This window comes from Salmo trutta, chromosome 18 (genome assembly GCF_901001165.1).
Source record: "Salmo trutta chromosome 18, fSalTru1.1, whole genome shotgun sequence".
NCBI classification, from domain to species: domain Eukaryota; kingdom Metazoa; phylum Chordata; class Actinopteri; order Salmoniformes; family Salmonidae; genus Salmo; species Salmo trutta.
The window spans coordinates 48,119,186-48,136,663 of NC_042974.1; the positions used below are offsets into that span (position 1 = coordinate 48,119,186).

Sequence of the window (17,478 nt, forward strand, 5' to 3'; positions counted from 1 at the left end):
TCATTGAAGTGAGCACATCATTTTCGTGACGTTGTGAGCTAACCCATCATGTAAAGTATGGTGCCGCTCTATTCATGACATTTCTATCTGTAACGTTCAGCCTGACTCGAAGATAAAGAGACTAACTGGTCTCGTAATTGTACAAGGACCCTCCCTCTCTTTCTCTCATTCTTTCTCCTCTCTTCCACCCCCCTTGATTGACATACCCTCTGCCTGCCTCCTGGCCTTGCCTGCTAAAAGAGAGGGAGTGGGTGAGTGAAAGAGAGGGAGTGGGTGAGTGAAAGAGAGGGAGTGGGTGAGTGAAAGAGAGGGAGTGGGTGAGTGAAAGAGAGGGAGTGGGTGAGTGAATAGCCTTATAAATGACAGAGGAGGGAACGATCACACCCATTTCTATTGTCCTGTCTCTGTCACACCTGACCCCTAACCACACACACACACACACACACACACACACACACACACACACACACACACACACACACACACACACTCCTCTCTCACACCCATTATGCCACCTCTGTCAGGCCTGACCCCTGACTAAATACCCAGGCCCCACTCGTAACCAAGGTGACCAAATGAGGCCCCAGCCATCGCCTAGCAACCAGGGAACAATGGGCTCCGTGGAAACGGCATGCGCTGCGCAAAGGGTATGCTTTTCTCTAGGGATGGGGAGAGAGGGAGGAACGGAGAAGAAGGAAGGGGTGATGGGAACAGTATTGGGACATCTCTTTAACCGTGTCACAAAGAGGTCTCTGGGAAAAGAAGCCTGGAGATTCACGTCTCTGGTCTCTGGGCTGTCTGGCTGGCTAAACTCTGAACACAACAGATCTAAACACCACAGACAGCAGGTAGACTGAACCAGCCATACGGGGGGAGAAGGTTTTCAGATCCCAGCCATTCCCTGGAGGAACTATGATACTGAATGTATATGATGTATTATCTATGGCCATATGTTGCGTTACTACCGTGTTAAATTCTCCTTGACTTGAACTGTGAAAGTGGCAGGTCAGTTGATAGCTGAGAACTCGGAAGGAATCAGAGACAGTTGGTAAATGAAAAACAGAAAATGAACAGAACAAGAGAATGGCAAATTAACTCATTGCTTTTCTGTACCATATATCAGACGTCTCTCTCAGATTAACCATCAATGTGTTAAGCTCTTCTCAGTCTTTGTTGAGGCCCGCCGGTCTTTAGAAAGGCAATATTGGCCTGTCACTGTCTCAAAAGAGAACGACAATCTCAGCTGGCTACAGACCAAGATAACTTACTCAACACTGAACTATGAAAACCAACCGAAGAACAACTGAACTCTTTCTCTCAGACAGCACAGCTAGTGAATATCGTCATCTTACAGGTTTCTAAATAGAGACACAGAAACAAGAAGGTGAAGACACAGAAAGTGCTGGAAGGTAAATCGTCTCCATAGTAACATAAAGAGGAGAATATTGTTGGACCTGTCAGTGATGCAATGGAGACAAGAAAAGTATAACAGTCAAATGATATGAGAGGGTTCTCCCCTCTTTTCTACAGGCTGAATACTGTGATAGCAAAACAGCGTAATGACTCAACAACATTCTTCTTCTTACAATGTAAGAATACACTGAATTTATACTCTGTCAGCAAGGTTGCACAATAACACGTCCTTTAAGAGAGACAGAAAGAAGATAATGAAAAATGAGGATGAGGGTAAGGACTGTAAAGGAAGTATGTTGGTCTATTGGGCACCAGTCTGTTAGCTTGTTCATGTGAAAACTCTTTGTCTTCTATGAATGGCCGTTTCTCTCTACAGTGACTTTATAGACTGTATCCCCCTATCGCTGACTCTGACTAAAACCCCAGCCACTGGCTATACTCTGGCCTAGTGGAGCTGGGAGAACAATAACACACACACACACACACGCCTAAATAACCAGTAGAGAAGTGAGGGGAACCAGAGAAGCAGGCCAGTTAAGGTCCAGGAATTCACCTTACATGGGAAAGAAATGACGAGAGCATAACAGACATGTTCATACTCTGTGTGTGTGTGTGTGTGTGTGTGTGTGTGTGTGTGTGTGTGTGTGTGTGTGTGTGTGTGTGTGTGTGTCTGTGTGTGTCTGTGTGTGTGTGTGTGTGTGTGTGTGTGTGTGTGTGTGTGTGTGTGTGTGTGTGTGTGTGTGTGTGTGTCTGTGTGTGTGTGTGTGTGTGTGTGTGTGTGTGTGTGTGTGTGTGTGTGTGTGTGTGTGTGTGTGTGTGTGTGTGAGCCCTGTTAAATGATGGCAGTGATGTGTACACAGATGGTATGTGTGTGGTGAGTTGTGGCTTTCCTCTGTTCCACACTTATCTTCTCACAGGCCTCAGTGGATATTTACGACAGGGACGGGAGAGAGAGATCACATGCTTTAGCCAGGACAACGCGGGCGAGAGAGAATGAGAGAGAGAGAGAGAGGGAAAGAGAGAGAGAGCACGGAAGGAAGGAAGTGGTGAACATAACTTCTTAATCCCTTAACGCTTGGCCTTACACAATTATCCAGCCCTCCCCTGATACCTTCATCTGGCCTATACTGGCCATCTGAGTATACAAAACATTAAGAACTTTCCATGACATGGACTGATCAGGTGAATCCAGGTGAAAGCTATGATCCCTTATTGATGTCACTTGTTAAATCCACTTCAATCAGAGTAGATGAAGGGGAGGAGACATGTTAAAAAAATATTTAACATTTTTGAGTCAATTGGATTGTGTATGTGTGCCATTCAGAGGTTGAATAGACAAGACAAAAAATGTAAGTGTCTCTGAACGAGGTATGGTAGTAGGTGCCAGGCGCACCGGTTTATTTCAAGAACTGCAACGCTGCTGGGTTTTTCATGCTCAACAGTTTCCTGTGCATATCAAGAATGGTCCACCACCCAAAGGACATCCAGCCAACATGACACAACTGTGGGAAGCATTGTAGTCAACATGGGCCAGCATCCCTGTAGAACGCTTTCGACACCTTGTAGTCCATCCCCCGACTAGTTGAGGCTGTTCTGAGGGCAAAGGGGGGGGGGGGGGCATGTTCTTAATGTTTGGTATATGTAGGCCTAGTGAGTGAATTTAGGTTTGACTGACTGTGCTCAGTGGTTTTAAGCTGTCAGTGGGACTGTTTGGTTAGAAAGTTATAACCCATGACTATTACAATGCAGCTATTTGGCTTCAAGGCTGTGGGATGGGCTGGGAACTGGAACAAGAGCAATATACCATGTACGCACGCACTCACACATACACGCACGCACGCACACAAACACACACACACAGACACACACACACACACACACGAAAGGCGTCAGAGAACTCTCAGTAGAGAGTAAATGATGAGAAAAGTTAAGGTTTAACTGAAAGACAGGAGGGTAAGACGGACTGCTGCTATCTCTATGGCCAGCAGGCTTCAGGCAGATAGCTCAGTGTGAGGCGGGCTCCTAGTAATGTCCCCCTCTCCACTCTTCTCCTCTCCTCAATCTCCACATGAAAGACCAATAGCCAGGAGCAGCCTCCCTCTCCTCTCCCCCTATCTTCTCCTTTTCTCCTCTCCCTCTAGCCTCTCCTTTCCCAGACCTCATTACCACAGCCTGGGGCCGAGGTCCAGTAGCAGTGGTCCCCTGTAAGCCGCTCTCAGTGGGCCAGGGCAGGGGAGAGAGAAGGGCTAAGAGGGGGAGGTAATGGGGAGGTATGGGTGAGACAGAGGAGGCATCAGAGGTCCTATATAAGTCCTTCTGTAGCAGGGGGGAAGAAGGGCTAAGAGGGGGAGGTAATGGAGAGATGAAGGGGTGGTGAGGGGGAAGAAAAATGGGGAAATAGAGGACGGTGCTCAGTAAATAATACTGCATGCTTCCCACCCGAAACAGTTCGGAACAGTTAGTGCAAATTTTAAGACAACATTTTGTGACGTTTTTGTTAGTTTTGGTCTTCGGCAAGGGTTTTTTCTCGAGGCAAGCCGAGGTTCAGAGCTGAAGTCTAAGCCCATTCGTTGTTGATTGGTCAACAGTAGGAATTCTGTATCCTCCCCTTCATCTAAACATTTGTTCTTAACTGACTTGCCTAGTTAAATAAATGAAGTGTTTGTCATTCAACAATAGACAACTCTATTCCGTGCCAATGTTTTCATTGAGTAATACTGCACCAAACATCTTCATTAGATGTAAAATTGCGCGACTAAGATCTCTTCGGCAAAAACGTTGAAACTCGTTTTTCAAGCGAAGGTTAAGGGAGGATGCGAGCACACTCGTTCGGATCGCCTAGCCGAGTTCTACTAGGCGCCAGCTGAACCGAAGCATGCGGAAGCTTTAAGGCCTGCTGGTCAAGTCTTTTTCAGCCAGAGCTTAGGCGGTAGGTGAGGAGGATAGAGGTAATATGGATGGAGAGGGGGGAGGTAATGGGGGAGGGGGAGACTCTTATCATCTTCTCTGTTTCATCCTCCCTTGTCTCCCTGTGTCACCCAGGCCTCCCACTGACCAGCGCTGCTTTGAAGTGTTAATAGAGCCAATGTTAATGCTGTCAGGGCCAGTCCCATCTCAAAGCTCACAGAGGAGATCAATTTATTTAATGTCTCCGCCTCGCCAATCTTTCCCTCTCCTATCCCTCTCTCCCTCTCTCCCTGTCACCTCTGGACTCCTCACACAAACACACACTGATTAAGATTATTTTCACCTCAAGCAAGCGCGTCTGTGTACAAGAGGGAGGGGGACAGGGGTGGGTGTAAGGATTGTTTGGGTGGGGCAGGTATGTGTATGATTGCCCCCCCCCTCCTCTATGTAACAGCAGTACTGACACAGCAAGTGTTATTCTTTACTACTTTACACAGCCTGAGGGAGAGAGACCACCTGCACAGAACAACACACACTCATTTTCTCTCTCTCTCTCTCACACACACATTGAGGATAATGAGATCAGAGTTCCATGCTGCCCTCACAGTGGGGGTCAGAGACACTGTCAGAGAGGCCCAATACTGGGAGCTGATGAGCTGGGCTCAGAGGGTGTGTGTGCCTACATGTGCGTGTGTGTGTGTGTATGTGTGTGTGTGTGTGTGTGTGTGTGTGTGTGTGTGTGTGTGTGTGTGTGTGTGTGTGTGTGTGTGTGTGTGTGTGTGTGTGTGTGTGTGAGCGAGAGCGAGAGAGAAAGAAAGAAGGAACATGGAGCTTTGGTGTGCAGTAAGAGAAGATCAATAGTTCTGTGAAGTGTGATAGCAAGTGATAACAATACAAACACAGAGACACACAGTTAGACAGACAAATGGAGACTTGCAGGCTAGCTGTTACCTGAGAACAACAAAACATTTATAACTCTTCATGCTTGGCAGAGGTGTGAACTGGACCTGGGGACACACACACCCAAGCACAAGCAAAGACACTAACACATGCAAACACACACTTAACCTCGGTTGGCAGAGAGATGGGAACTGGACTAAAAGTAAAAGGCTTCCCGTTCTGGAAAACTACGATCGGAAACAAGAGAGTCGTTATTCCGACCTGGTTGGAAAAATCCTGAGAGCCTCACAAGAGTTCACTTACTGCACCCTCTACTATAAAATAGGGAGAAAGGGTGAGAGAGAGAGAGAGAGAGAGAGAGAGAGAGAGAGAGAGAGAGAGAGAGAGAGAGAGAGAAAGGGAGAGGCCGAGGGAAAGGGAAAGGGAGAGAGAGATGGGGCGGAGCTGAACCTAAATGTGAGGTTAGGGGTAACATCTCGGTTCATGACTCAGTGGAGTGAATCACATCCCTTGACCGCCAACATCTCAGCCATCCATCCATCTAGCCATACAGAACTGTTCTGGTGGCTATAAGGATAGACCAGAGTCATCCTCACTTTAACTCCTCTGGAATGTAGAGAACAAAGAAAAGGAGATGAAGCTGCAAACAACAAACAAACATAAACACACAGACAGAGCCCTGAGGACACACACACACACAAGCACACACAGCCGGGGGAGAGGAAGGAATTCCACAGAGATTCTCTCTCCACAGGAAAAAAGGGATATGCCTCAAACCCGTAATTACACACTCATGCGCGTGCCGCACACACACACTATGACTGAACTACGAAGCTTGCTACTAAACTTCATCTGACACATCATTCATACCCAACTATTGCCTAACTATGTTTAAATGAGAGCCTTTATTACGTGAGTCAGACCACTAAACAGCAGTTTGAATTTTAACAACTGTTTCAACAGCTTGGTTGAGCCTGAAGCCATTCTGCAGTCTAGTCCCTCTAATCACCTGACATACTACATTAAACTGTGTTTTATACAATCCGCTATCACAGTCTCACTTCAGAATTAGACGTTCATCCATGTTTCTCAAACGTCAGATATGGAAGTTGTTGGAAACGTCAAATTTGGAAGTGTTAAGGTTAAGTTTAACTCAGAAATCATAAGGTTAGGCATTAACTCTGAATGGTTAAGGTAAGGGTTAAGGTTTGGGATAGGCTTAAAACCAAAATCTCAAAAACAACTTTCTATTGCTGGATTTGAACAAGCAGATGTTAACTGAAACCTACTTGAAGGTAACATTGCCCACTGTTACCACTAGTGGTCGGTTTCAATGTCAACTCCCGATGTCCTCAGACATGGATGGATGTCGAATACTGACTTGTATCAGGGGTGACCTGGCTGGTTTTATAAGCTCCTCTCTCTCCCTCTCTCTCTTTTTCTCTACCTCTCTCTGTGTTTCCCTCATTGGAATTTAGGTTGGGAACCCAGGTTGCAACAAAGACTGAGAAGAGAGCTTGAATCAAATCAAATCACATTATATTTGTCTCATACATGTGTTTAGAAGATGTTATTGCGGGTGTAGCGAAATGCTTGTGTTTCTAGCTCCAACAGTGCAGTAATATCTAACAAGTAATATCTAACAATCCACACAATCTAAGGTAAAGGAATGGAATTAAAAACATAGAAATATTTGGACGGGCAATGTCAGAGCAGCATAGACTAAGATACAGTAGAATAGGATATAATACAGTATATACATATGAGATGAGTAATGCAAAATATGTAAACATTATTAAAGTAACTAGTGTTCCATTTATTAAAGTGGCCAGTGATTTCAAGTCTATGTATATAGGGCAGCAGCCTCTAATGTGCTAGTGATGGCTATTTAACAGTCTGATGGCCTTGCGATAGAAGCTGTTTTTCAGTCTCTCGGTTCCAGCTTTGATGCACCTGTACTGACCTCGCCTTCCGGATGATAGCGGGGCGAACAGGCAGTGGCTCGGGTGGTTGTTGTCCTTGATGATCTGTTTGGCCTTCCTGTGACATCGGGTGCAGTAAGTGTCCTGGAGGGCAGGTAGTTTGCCCCCGGTGACGCGTTGGGCAGACCGCACCACCCTCTGGAGAGCCCTGCGGTTGCAGGTGGTGCAGTTGCTGTACCAGGTGGTGATACAGACCGACAGGATGCTCTCAATTGTGCATCTGTAAAAGTTTGTGAGGGTTTTAGGTGCCAAGGTAAATTTCTTCAGCCTCCTGAGGTTGAAGAGGCGCTGTTGCAACTTCTTCACCACACTGTCTGTATGGGTGAACCATTTCAGTTTGACAGTGATGTGTACGCTGAGAAACTTGAAGATTTACACCTTCTCCATGTCACATCCTGACCGTAGTAAGATGCTATTTTCTATGGAAGAGTAGGTCAGGGCGCAACAGGGGGTGTTTTGTGTTTTTCTATATTTTGTATATCTATGTTTAGGTTCTAGTTTTTCTATTTCTATGTTGTTGTTTTTGGGATGATCTCCAATTAGAGGCAGCTGGTCCTTGTTGTCTCTAATTGGAGATCATACTTAAGTAGGGTTTTTTTTCCACCTGTGTTTGTGGGTAGTTGTCTTCTGTTTAGTTTATGTACCTGACAGAACTGTGCGCTTTCGTTTTTCTCTTTGTTATTTTTCCTTTAGTGTTTTGAGTTATAATAAATATTCATCATGAGCAATCAACACGCTGCACTTTGGTCCCCTCTCTACGACAGCCGTTACACTCCACTGCGGTCCCGTCGATGTGGATAGTGGCGTGTTCCCTCTGCTGTTTCCTGAAGTCCACGATCATCTCCTTTGATTTGTTGACATTGGGTGAGAGATTATTTTCCTGGCACCACACTCCCAGGGCCCTCACCTCTTCCCTGTAGGCTGTCTCGTCATTGTTGGTAATCAGGCCTACTACTGTTGTGTCGTCTGCAAACTTGATGATTGAGTTGGAGATGTGCGTGGCTACGCAGTCATTGGACAGGGAGTACAGGAGGGGGCTGAGCACACATCCTTGCGGGGGCCCAGTGTTGAGGATCAGCAAAGTGGAGGTATTGTTTCCTACCTTCACCACCTGGGGGTGGCCCGTCAGGAAGTCCAGGACCCAATTGCAGAGGGCGGGGTTCGACCCAGGGCCTCGAACTTAATGATGAGCTTGGAGAGTACTATGGTGTTGAATGCTGAGCTATAGTCAATGAACAGTATTCTTACATAGGTATTCCTCTTGTCCAGATGGGATAGGGCAGTGTGCAGTGCGATGGCGATTGCATCGTCTGTGGATCTATTGAGGCGGTAAGCAAATTGAAGTGGGTCTAGGGTGTCAGGTAAGATAGAAGTGATATGATCCTTGACTAGTCTCTCAAAGCACTTCATGATGACAGAAGTGAGTGCTACGGGGAGATAGTCATTTAGTTCAGTTACCTTTCGCTTTCTTGGTTACAGGAACAATGGTGGACATTTTGAAGCATGTGGGGACAACAGACTGGGATAGGGAGAGATTGAATATGTCCGTAAACAAGCCAGCTGGTCTGCGCATGCTCTGATGACGCGGCTAAGGATGCCTTCTGGGCAGCCTTGCGAGGGTTAACACGCTTAAATGTCTTACTCATGTCGGCCACGGAGAAGGAGAGCCCACTGGCTGTTTGTGCATATGTGTGTGCAGACAGATTGTGTGTTTGTGTGTGTGTGTGCATGATCTGCCCTGCAGTTTATTTGTTTACCCTGACAAACAGTAGCAGACAGAGCAGAGCTGGGGGCTGGAGGAGCAGCTTCCTGTAGGCTACCCAGGGAGGGAGAGGGGATGTTAGGAGTCATTACCCGAGGGAGAGGAGGGGTGTCTGGGGCAGGACTCTGTGGCGTGCTGCCTGGTGACACCCGAAGACCCAGAGCCAGGCTATACACACACACATGCACACACACACATGCACAGACACACACACACACACACACGCACACACACACACACACACACACACACACACACACACACACACATGCACAGCCTTCCTCATAATGCTACTGCCAGGGGATTACACTAGGATACTGTGGAAGCCTTGCAAAGATTATATGAAACACAGTATAGGTTTCTGAAGATGACAAAGAGAAGATTTACTACTAGACTATGATGCTGTGATAGTGTTGGATATACTGGACCAAAGACCTACACTACATCATGTTCACCAATATACTGTAGAGAGACTGATGAGCTGCGTGTAGAAAAGGGAAACGGGAGATATCAGTTTATGAAGTGTATGATGAATGTACTGGATTTCCCATTTAGAAAGGCATGAAATCTGCTATATATCCGGACCTTCCTCAATATACTGCTCGAGACATACACACACAGGGCTGCCACTATCAGGGCTGTTATTACTGGCTCGAACCACAGCATTCCAGCAAGTCCCGCAAACGCAGGCAAAAGCCAGGCTGTGTGTGTGTGTCTCCTGTATGTCACTTTCAATCAGGCCCTGCCAAGGCCGTCACCGACACACTCAAGACACACACACACACACACAGTCCCACACATGCCATACACAGCTCCGTAAGTGAAGTCCCTGTGTGTGTGTCCTCATGACGGATCTAGACCACATTGTAATGTCTTATTCATGCTGTATCAATTCATAATAACCAGACCAGTCCCACTCCACACACACAACAAACGCACAACACACACACACCTATACCCTGGCCTCAATGACTGAAGTTAGGTCTAGCCTGATGTGTATCTGGGACATCCAGACTGCAGTTATCAGGAGCTCTGAACATCAGAGGACACACACACAGGGGACTGATGTCCCAGCGATTTAACGTGAATATTTTACAACCCTCCATCCATCTGTTGAATTATTCATGAGCAACACAGAATTGTTAGTACCAACACCTCTTACTCTCTCCATCTCTTCTTCTCTCCATCTCTTCATCTCTTCATCTATTTTTCTCTCCATCTCTCCATCTACTCTTCCCTTCTTCTCTCGCTCCCTCTCCCTCTCTGTCTTTCTACCTTTACCATTGTGTGTCTCTCTCTCTCTTTCTCTGTTGATGTCTGTGTCTTCTGTGTTAGTGAATATTTCAGATGGTGGGGTGGTTTTAAAATGACCCCCTTTTGGCTTCCGCTCGCCTCAAATGATTTACTCTGTGTTTTCCTCTTTATATACACGCACACGGTACATCTTGTAAAAACCAAATGACAACCTATAAACCAGCTGACAAGGCCAGGGGTATGACCTTGGGTAGGGGTCTGGGACTGGGTTTGAACCTGCATCATCTGCAGGCTACAGGACTGTGTTAGGCCACTGAGCTAATAAAGTCTAGGAATTAGCTTGGGGAGCCAGCTAATGCAAATCTTTAGGTCTCGGACAAGGTTATTCATCATGTGATATATGGCCAAGTGGTCCGGGCCAAGGAGGGCAGGAACCATAATAGAGGTGGAGAGAGGGGGACAGAGAGAGAGGAAAAGAAAAACTGGCCCCTGGCACATCTTCACTGGTCATTCATCAGGAAGGACAGAGAGAAGGACACAACCAGCCTCAACCATTAACAGGGGTGCGCACGTGCGCACGTGCGCACGCACGCACACACACACACACACACACACACACACACACACACACACACACACACACACACACACACACACACACAGGAATTCTCCCAATAATCACAGAATCTCCCCGAATGTCCTACTGAGAAACAGTTCCCTCAGCATAAAACACCAAACAATCACAGTGAAAACACAGCATCGGTCCAATATAAACACATATAATAGGCATGAATGCATGAACACACAGCTAAAGCATCCCTTTTATCTCCTAAAATAGATTCATAAAGAACGTAATCCCAGGTGAATGCCTGCTATCCCCATATTAGCAAACTGGGGTGTAATTAGCATGTGTGTGTTATTCTGTGTGTCTGTGTTAGAGTTTGTGTACCAGACCAATCCTGTTGTCAAGCATTAGCACGGAAACAAGCAACGAACCACTCCGCTCTTACCCGCCCCGAACTCTACCCCCAAAAATATTTCACACACACTCGTCCTCTCTACCATTCTTTACCCCCCACAGTGTAGGGGAGGACCGCACCCTTCCTCTCCTCCCCTCCCCACAAACACACACCTGGCCCTCCCATGGTGCAGGTAAAGAGAACAACCCCCCCCCCCCCCCCCCCCCCCCCGGTTCCTCTCCTAACCTGCCCTCGCTACTCCACCTGATTCTACCTTCCATAGAGATGGAACTGACCTGAACTCTCACCCCATCCTGCCTGTCCAGTCCAGGAGCAACCCCTAGCCCCTTCCTCTTTGGTGGTGCACATTCATCAATGTAGGATAGTTGTAAGACTATACGGCTGTAGGTAGGTAGCTCTGCTAAACCCATTGGAGGGTTCAGTTGAACCATCAAGTATCACTTACACCTGTTCTTCTATTTTCGGACGAAGCCCTAACGGGAGACAGAATGTTATTTTCGCACGGAGCGTGGGGGCCCCTGGTGTTAGAGAGAGAAAGATAGGGAGAGAGAGAGATGGAGAGAAAGATGGGGACCTCCCAAGCTAGTTTTCACCTACAGCAGGGGTAGACACCTAGATTCAGCTACGGGACGATTTTTGTCTGAGAGGATGATTGGGGGGCCGGAACATAATTATAATAATTTGTACAGTGCAAATTGACCACAACTAAGACCAAAAATAGATTTTATTTCAAAATAATTTTGTGGGAATACTTGGGAGCAGATTTCCTAAATTAAACAAATTTTTTACTGAATTTCTGGTGATTTCAGTCTTTTTTTGACCCAAAACTAAAATAAAATGTGTATTTCTTTGTTTTACAAAGATCTTTGGGGGTGCAAGAAAAAAACATTGTGGGACTGTTTTGGCCCGCAGGCCGCCTGTTGATGACCCCTGACCTACAGTGTGTGTGTCATACATAATAAAACAGGCACAAAGACGAGCAGCCGTACACAGTGATCTTGAGAGATCATAAATACCCTAACCCTTCTCTGCCCTTCCCCTCCTCCTTCTCCCCTCCTCTTCCCCCCATCCCTCCAAACCAGATGCTGTTCCCTGGAGGCACCTATTACGCTGAGTCCTTGGCCCCCTCCCTCTCCATCCCTCTCTCCCTCCCTCCATCCCTCCTTCCTCCTACTCTCACACTGTGAACACCTAATTACAGACCAGGAGAGTAGATTACAGAGCTGCACTGCCGAGAACCAGGGACTGAGGGATGGAGGTAGGGATGGAAGGAGAGAGAGGAGGGGGACACCAGGCCGTTAACGATGATGGATACCGTTCTGTTTTCACTGTTATTGTCCCCTTGCTCGGCACTCCTCCGCTTTCCTCTTCTAGTCCTCTACTCCTCTTCTGTTCCCATGCTTTCCCACCACTGTCAGGCACCTCCATCCATCACCCAGCTCTAACAATCTCTAATAATCTCCAATCGTGTCTCATTATCTCCAATTATCTTTTATCTGCTCTGTTCCTCATGCATCAGTGTCTCACTTATCTCTCAGGCATCCACACAGAGTAAAGGAGGTAGCTACAAAGAGAGTTGGAGAGAGTTAGCTAACTAACTCCATCTTCTCCAGATAAAATGGAAATGTGCTGTACCATTCTAGATTAGAGTCCACAAAAGACACTTACTAAGAGCTACAGTAAAATGACATTTCTAATTCCTTCATGACAGTAACAACAACCTTTCTCGTCCAAACTTCACTTTTACCTCAAACTACTAGATGTATATTTGCTGTGTTCTCTCCTGCCAACACCTTATTGTCCTGTAAACAATTAATGAGCAGGCTGGTTTAACGACTGCCAGTCTGTCTATAATGTCTGTAATTGTCCCGTCCACCACTACACCGCACTCATCTGTTCATTTAACTAGCGGCGCCTTTTATTAAGACAAGTCTTCCTCTGCGGTCAACCACTGCAGGCCTGGGAGGAGAGGAGAGGAGCATGATCAGAGAAGAGATATGAAGATATACTCTCGATCACTCATTCCAGAAAGAGTAAAAGAGTAAAAGAGAGAGAGAGAGAGAGAGAGAGAGAGAGAGAGTAAGAGAGAGAGTAAGAGAGAGAGTAAGAGAGAGAGAGTGAGAGAGAGAGGAGAGAGAGAGAGAGAGAGAGAGAGAGGAGAGAGAGGAGAGAGAGAGAAAAAAGAGAGAGAGAGAGAGAGAGAGAGAGAGAGAGAGAGAGAGAGAGAGAGAGAGAGAGAGAGAGAGAGAGAGAGAGAGAGAGAGAGAGAGAGCTAGCTAACATCTGGGTTAGCGTTCCACCTGAGGGCTGGAGGCTTTCCCATTAACCCCTCTTGTTAAGGCCATTAAAGACAGACCCTAACAAGCCCCTGTGAGCACTTAGAGCAAGTGCAAAGACAGAAACCCACACACACACACCGTCAGACTTTCTGTGGGAGTGAAAACCTGTTAAGTACATGAAGCTCTCTCTCCTGGCTGTAACCTAACTACGCCAGTCTAGTGCCCAGACCCCATGTTGGGACGGAAAGACGGAGACCACTGATGATTTAAGAAGCAGCGAACGCATCAGGAGATCTCTTTGTCTTGGTACTGCTCTGTTTAATGAGGCCCCGTCTGCTAGACAACTACAGGAGGGGAGACATTTTACAGTTACTGCCTGTCTGTGAACAACAATGTTTAATTCTTTAGACAAAGTTTCTAATCTATCCTATATGCTCTTATGAGGCTGGTGTGAGAAAATCACCTATTTCCTAAACAAATATGCACTTCTTCAGATGAAATACATGCTGGCATGCTCATTATCAGACGTTGGCCTGTAATAAATTAGAAAAACGCAGACACGCACGTACAGTGCTGGTACACAGTGAATGGTCTAAACAGGTGTTCAACATTCTTAGGCATCTTATTCTCCAGAAAGGGTTTGAAAGGTAGAACTACTCATGAAAGAAGCCAGCTAGTAACGGAAATAAAGAGCAGATTGAATGGAAGTGGAAGCAGAGAGATCTGTTAATCCAATCCTTCAGCTGCTGGCTGGCAAAGTCTGGTCTGGTTGATGGACTAATCAATGGCTCAAGGCTATGCTCTGGCCTCACCTGGTAGACCGCTTAGAACGCTGTCGTAGAACAGTACAGAATTACCTTGGACATCAGTCAGTCACACACACACACACACATGCACCCAAGCATGCACACACACACCGCCCATTCACAACCCTAGCCTTTAAGTCTCAAACAGCTGTTGTGTTTTTGGAGCAGTCTACCAACAGTGCTCCATTCCAACTTCATTCTATTTTCTACACGTGGCCTCCAAGTCTTTCCCCTCTTTGTTTAGCATTATTCATGCAATTGCGCAATACAGTTGTAGTACTCACTGGTGATGACAATCTTAAGCCTTTACATTTATTAAAAGTGGACTAGACTGTATTGGAAGTGGCTACAGAAGGATAGGGATAGGATACGGATAGGTACTGGGACTGGGACTGGGGACAGGGGAAGTGCAGAGGGAAATGATGTTTCCATGTCCCAGTGTTTTATTATTCCCAGATGCAGCACAAGGTGACCTAAAGTGGAATGATCGGAGCCAGAACAATCGGCCAGCGGCAGGGACACTCATTATCCTTCGGAAAATGGAACCTTGTTATGGCACACTAATAAAAGTTTAGCCTTACTTTGGGATGGTCACGCCACAGGGGTGTGTGTGTGTGTGTGTGTGTGTGTGTGTGTGTGTGTGTGTGTGTGTGTGTGTGTGATAGAGAGAGATTTAAATCACCAGGATTTCTCACCAAACACTAAACTAGCACATCATACCCATTGGAGTAGAGAGAATGACTCCACTTCCTCCAGCAGCAGTTTGGATTCCTCTCCAACAAGATGGAACTGTCCCTACTAACCAACATAGTCAAATAGCCACTTATTCCATAATCCTCAACACCACACGGTGGCCCACCGCTGCTAAATTGTTGCCAACACTGCAATAAATATGATGTATTGTTAAATATATATTTCTGCCTAGAAGACGCTAGACGCGCTTTTAAATTGATAGTCGTTGGCTCAATGACTGAAAGTCTATGGGAACAGCAAGCATGTCGTTGTGCTAACGCTAGTAGCAATGCACCCCCCTACCCTTGCTACCACTACTGAAAAGAACCTAGGGAAAACACTGCCACACCAACTCTAGGTTACTAAAGCATTCACACAACCATACACACACACACACACACACACACACACACACACACACACACACAACACACACACACACACACACACACACCACACACACACACACACACACACACACACACACACACACACACACACACACACACTTCCATGGCAGGAAGCAGGTAAAGGGTGAGGCAGAGAAAGCATGTGTACTCACAGAAGAGTGAGAGAGAGAGTGTGTATAGAAGAGAGTGTGTGTATGATAATATAAAGTATGTGTACTCACAGACGTGAAAGTGCAGGGTTCTTCTGAAACAGAAGTTCCGGAAGCTGCTGCAGTTGGTTCCTATTCAGGCGCCTGGCACAGAAAATGCATGTTTAGTACAGCAGATATGTACCGGTCAGGTATGCACTGGAAATCAGATCTGCACTTTGATGAACTAGATTATGGTACATTATTTCTGCACAATGCATGCCAACACTACACATAGACACTATTATTTATCAGTAGATTGCATTTCAGTTCACATAAATACAACCAAAATGTTTGTGTTACAGGGAGGGAAATATTATACTAGTCAGGGCCAGAAGAAAACAACAGATTTATTTGTCCCCTATAGACGTATCAGTTATGTGAACACATCCAGCTTGCGTCTCTAGGGGACTAAGAAAACAACGGTTACAAAATAACATTTGTAGAGACAGATGAGTGTGTTGGAGCCTTCAGGCAGCTTGGCTTGGCACTGCCTTCCCCTCCCCAGGATAACGAATGAAAGAGGCTGGCAGGCTTTATGCAAATACAACCATTAAGAAAATTAGGAACAGACTGTTACTAATTGCCATTTGAAACCACAGCTTTATACTGTCTCAATGCTCCATTGGAAACACATGGGAGTGAATGGCGGTGAATGGGAATGAATGGGAGAGGAAAGGCAGGTCGGGTCGTGCCTGTAGCATAGCATAGACAGATGTGTGGGCCCAGAGCCATAGACAGATACACAGACTGGGTTGGAGATGGAGAATTATAATGGGCTTGACTGGGTTTCTAGCGGCTCTGTTCATACTGAACTGGACCCGCTAAGTTAGTGGGTTTGGAATTAAAAGGTTCTATCTAGAACCTTAAAGGGTTCTTTGGCTGTCCCCATAGTTGAACCCTTTGAAGAACCCTTTTGGGTTGCAGGTGAACCCTTTTGGGTTCTATGTAGAACCCTTTGTACAGAGGGTTCTACATGGAACCCAAAAGGGTTCTACCTAGAAGCAAAAGGGGTTTTACCTGGAACCAAAAATGGTTCTCCTATGGAGACAGCCGAAGAACCCTTTTGGAACCCTTTTTTCTAAAGGTGTAGGTCGAGGTGGACCTGCTAATAAGTTAGTGAGCTTTATACTAGTTTCAAAGGTGGGTAAATGCTGAGCACGGATGATGTTGCTAGACCCATTCACACCAAGCTTAATGTGTGTGGTAATGCTGGTTAATATTGGGGCTGTCTGGGTCTCTCCTAGATCTCCGTACCCTCACCTCTCACCACATGTTTAGTGACCAACTGAAGAGTGTCTCTGATGTGGTCCTCACACACACACACTGAGTGGGGCTCTTTAATATCGTTGTGGCTAGAGCACTGCCATTTTTGTACGTTATGCTGCTCCATAATGTCCTGTGGCTAACACTGCCATACAGTATGGGGGTCTAGTTTTTTTTATGTGCTAACCATGGTGTGGTGAGTGTGTTTGTCTGTGTGTTACCCTGCTGTTTACAAGCTGTTCATGCATTCACACGTTCCAGTGATGTTCACGCAAAGCCTCATGTTCCAGTGATGGGCCAGGGCTGTGACTGAGCCTCCTGAGGAAGGATGGGTTGGGTAAACCCAAACGTCAGCAAAACTTACCTGCTCCCAGGCCGCCACTCGCGATGGACAGGGATGTTCAAATATAGTCAACCGCTAAACCTCTTTGAGAGCAAATATGAACACGCAGACACATGCTGTAGCCTACTTACAGTCTCTCCAGCTCCTTCATGTCATCAAACGCTCCACGCTCTATCGCTCCAATCTGATTCTCCATCAACTGACTACAGAGAGAAAGAGAGAAATATAGATAGTTTCGCATAGTGCTAGATTTCTC

General features: G+C 46.3%; 1 protein-coding gene across 9 annotated transcripts in view; it reads right to left on the bottom strand.

Moving 5' to 3' along the window:
• The window catches only part of LOC115153405 (slit homolog 1 protein), a 166,661-nt gene that overhangs the window by 130,935 nt on the left and 18,248 nt on the right, over nucleotides 1-17,478 (bottom strand). For all 9 annotated transcript variants that reach the window (XR_003867690.1, XM_029698828.1, XM_029698826.1 and 6 more), the window contains exons 3-4: nucleotides 17,354-17,425; nucleotides 15,647-15,718 (exon numbers count right to left, since the gene is read on the bottom strand). Coding sequence is in view for 8 of the 9 variants with exons in the window: in XM_029698828.1 (XP_029554688.1) it covers nucleotides 15,647-15,718; nucleotides 17,354-17,425 (144 nt within the window). In the remaining variant the exon portion in view is untranslated. The remainder of the gene's footprint in view (nucleotides 1-15,646; nucleotides 15,719-17,353; nucleotides 17,426-17,478) is intronic.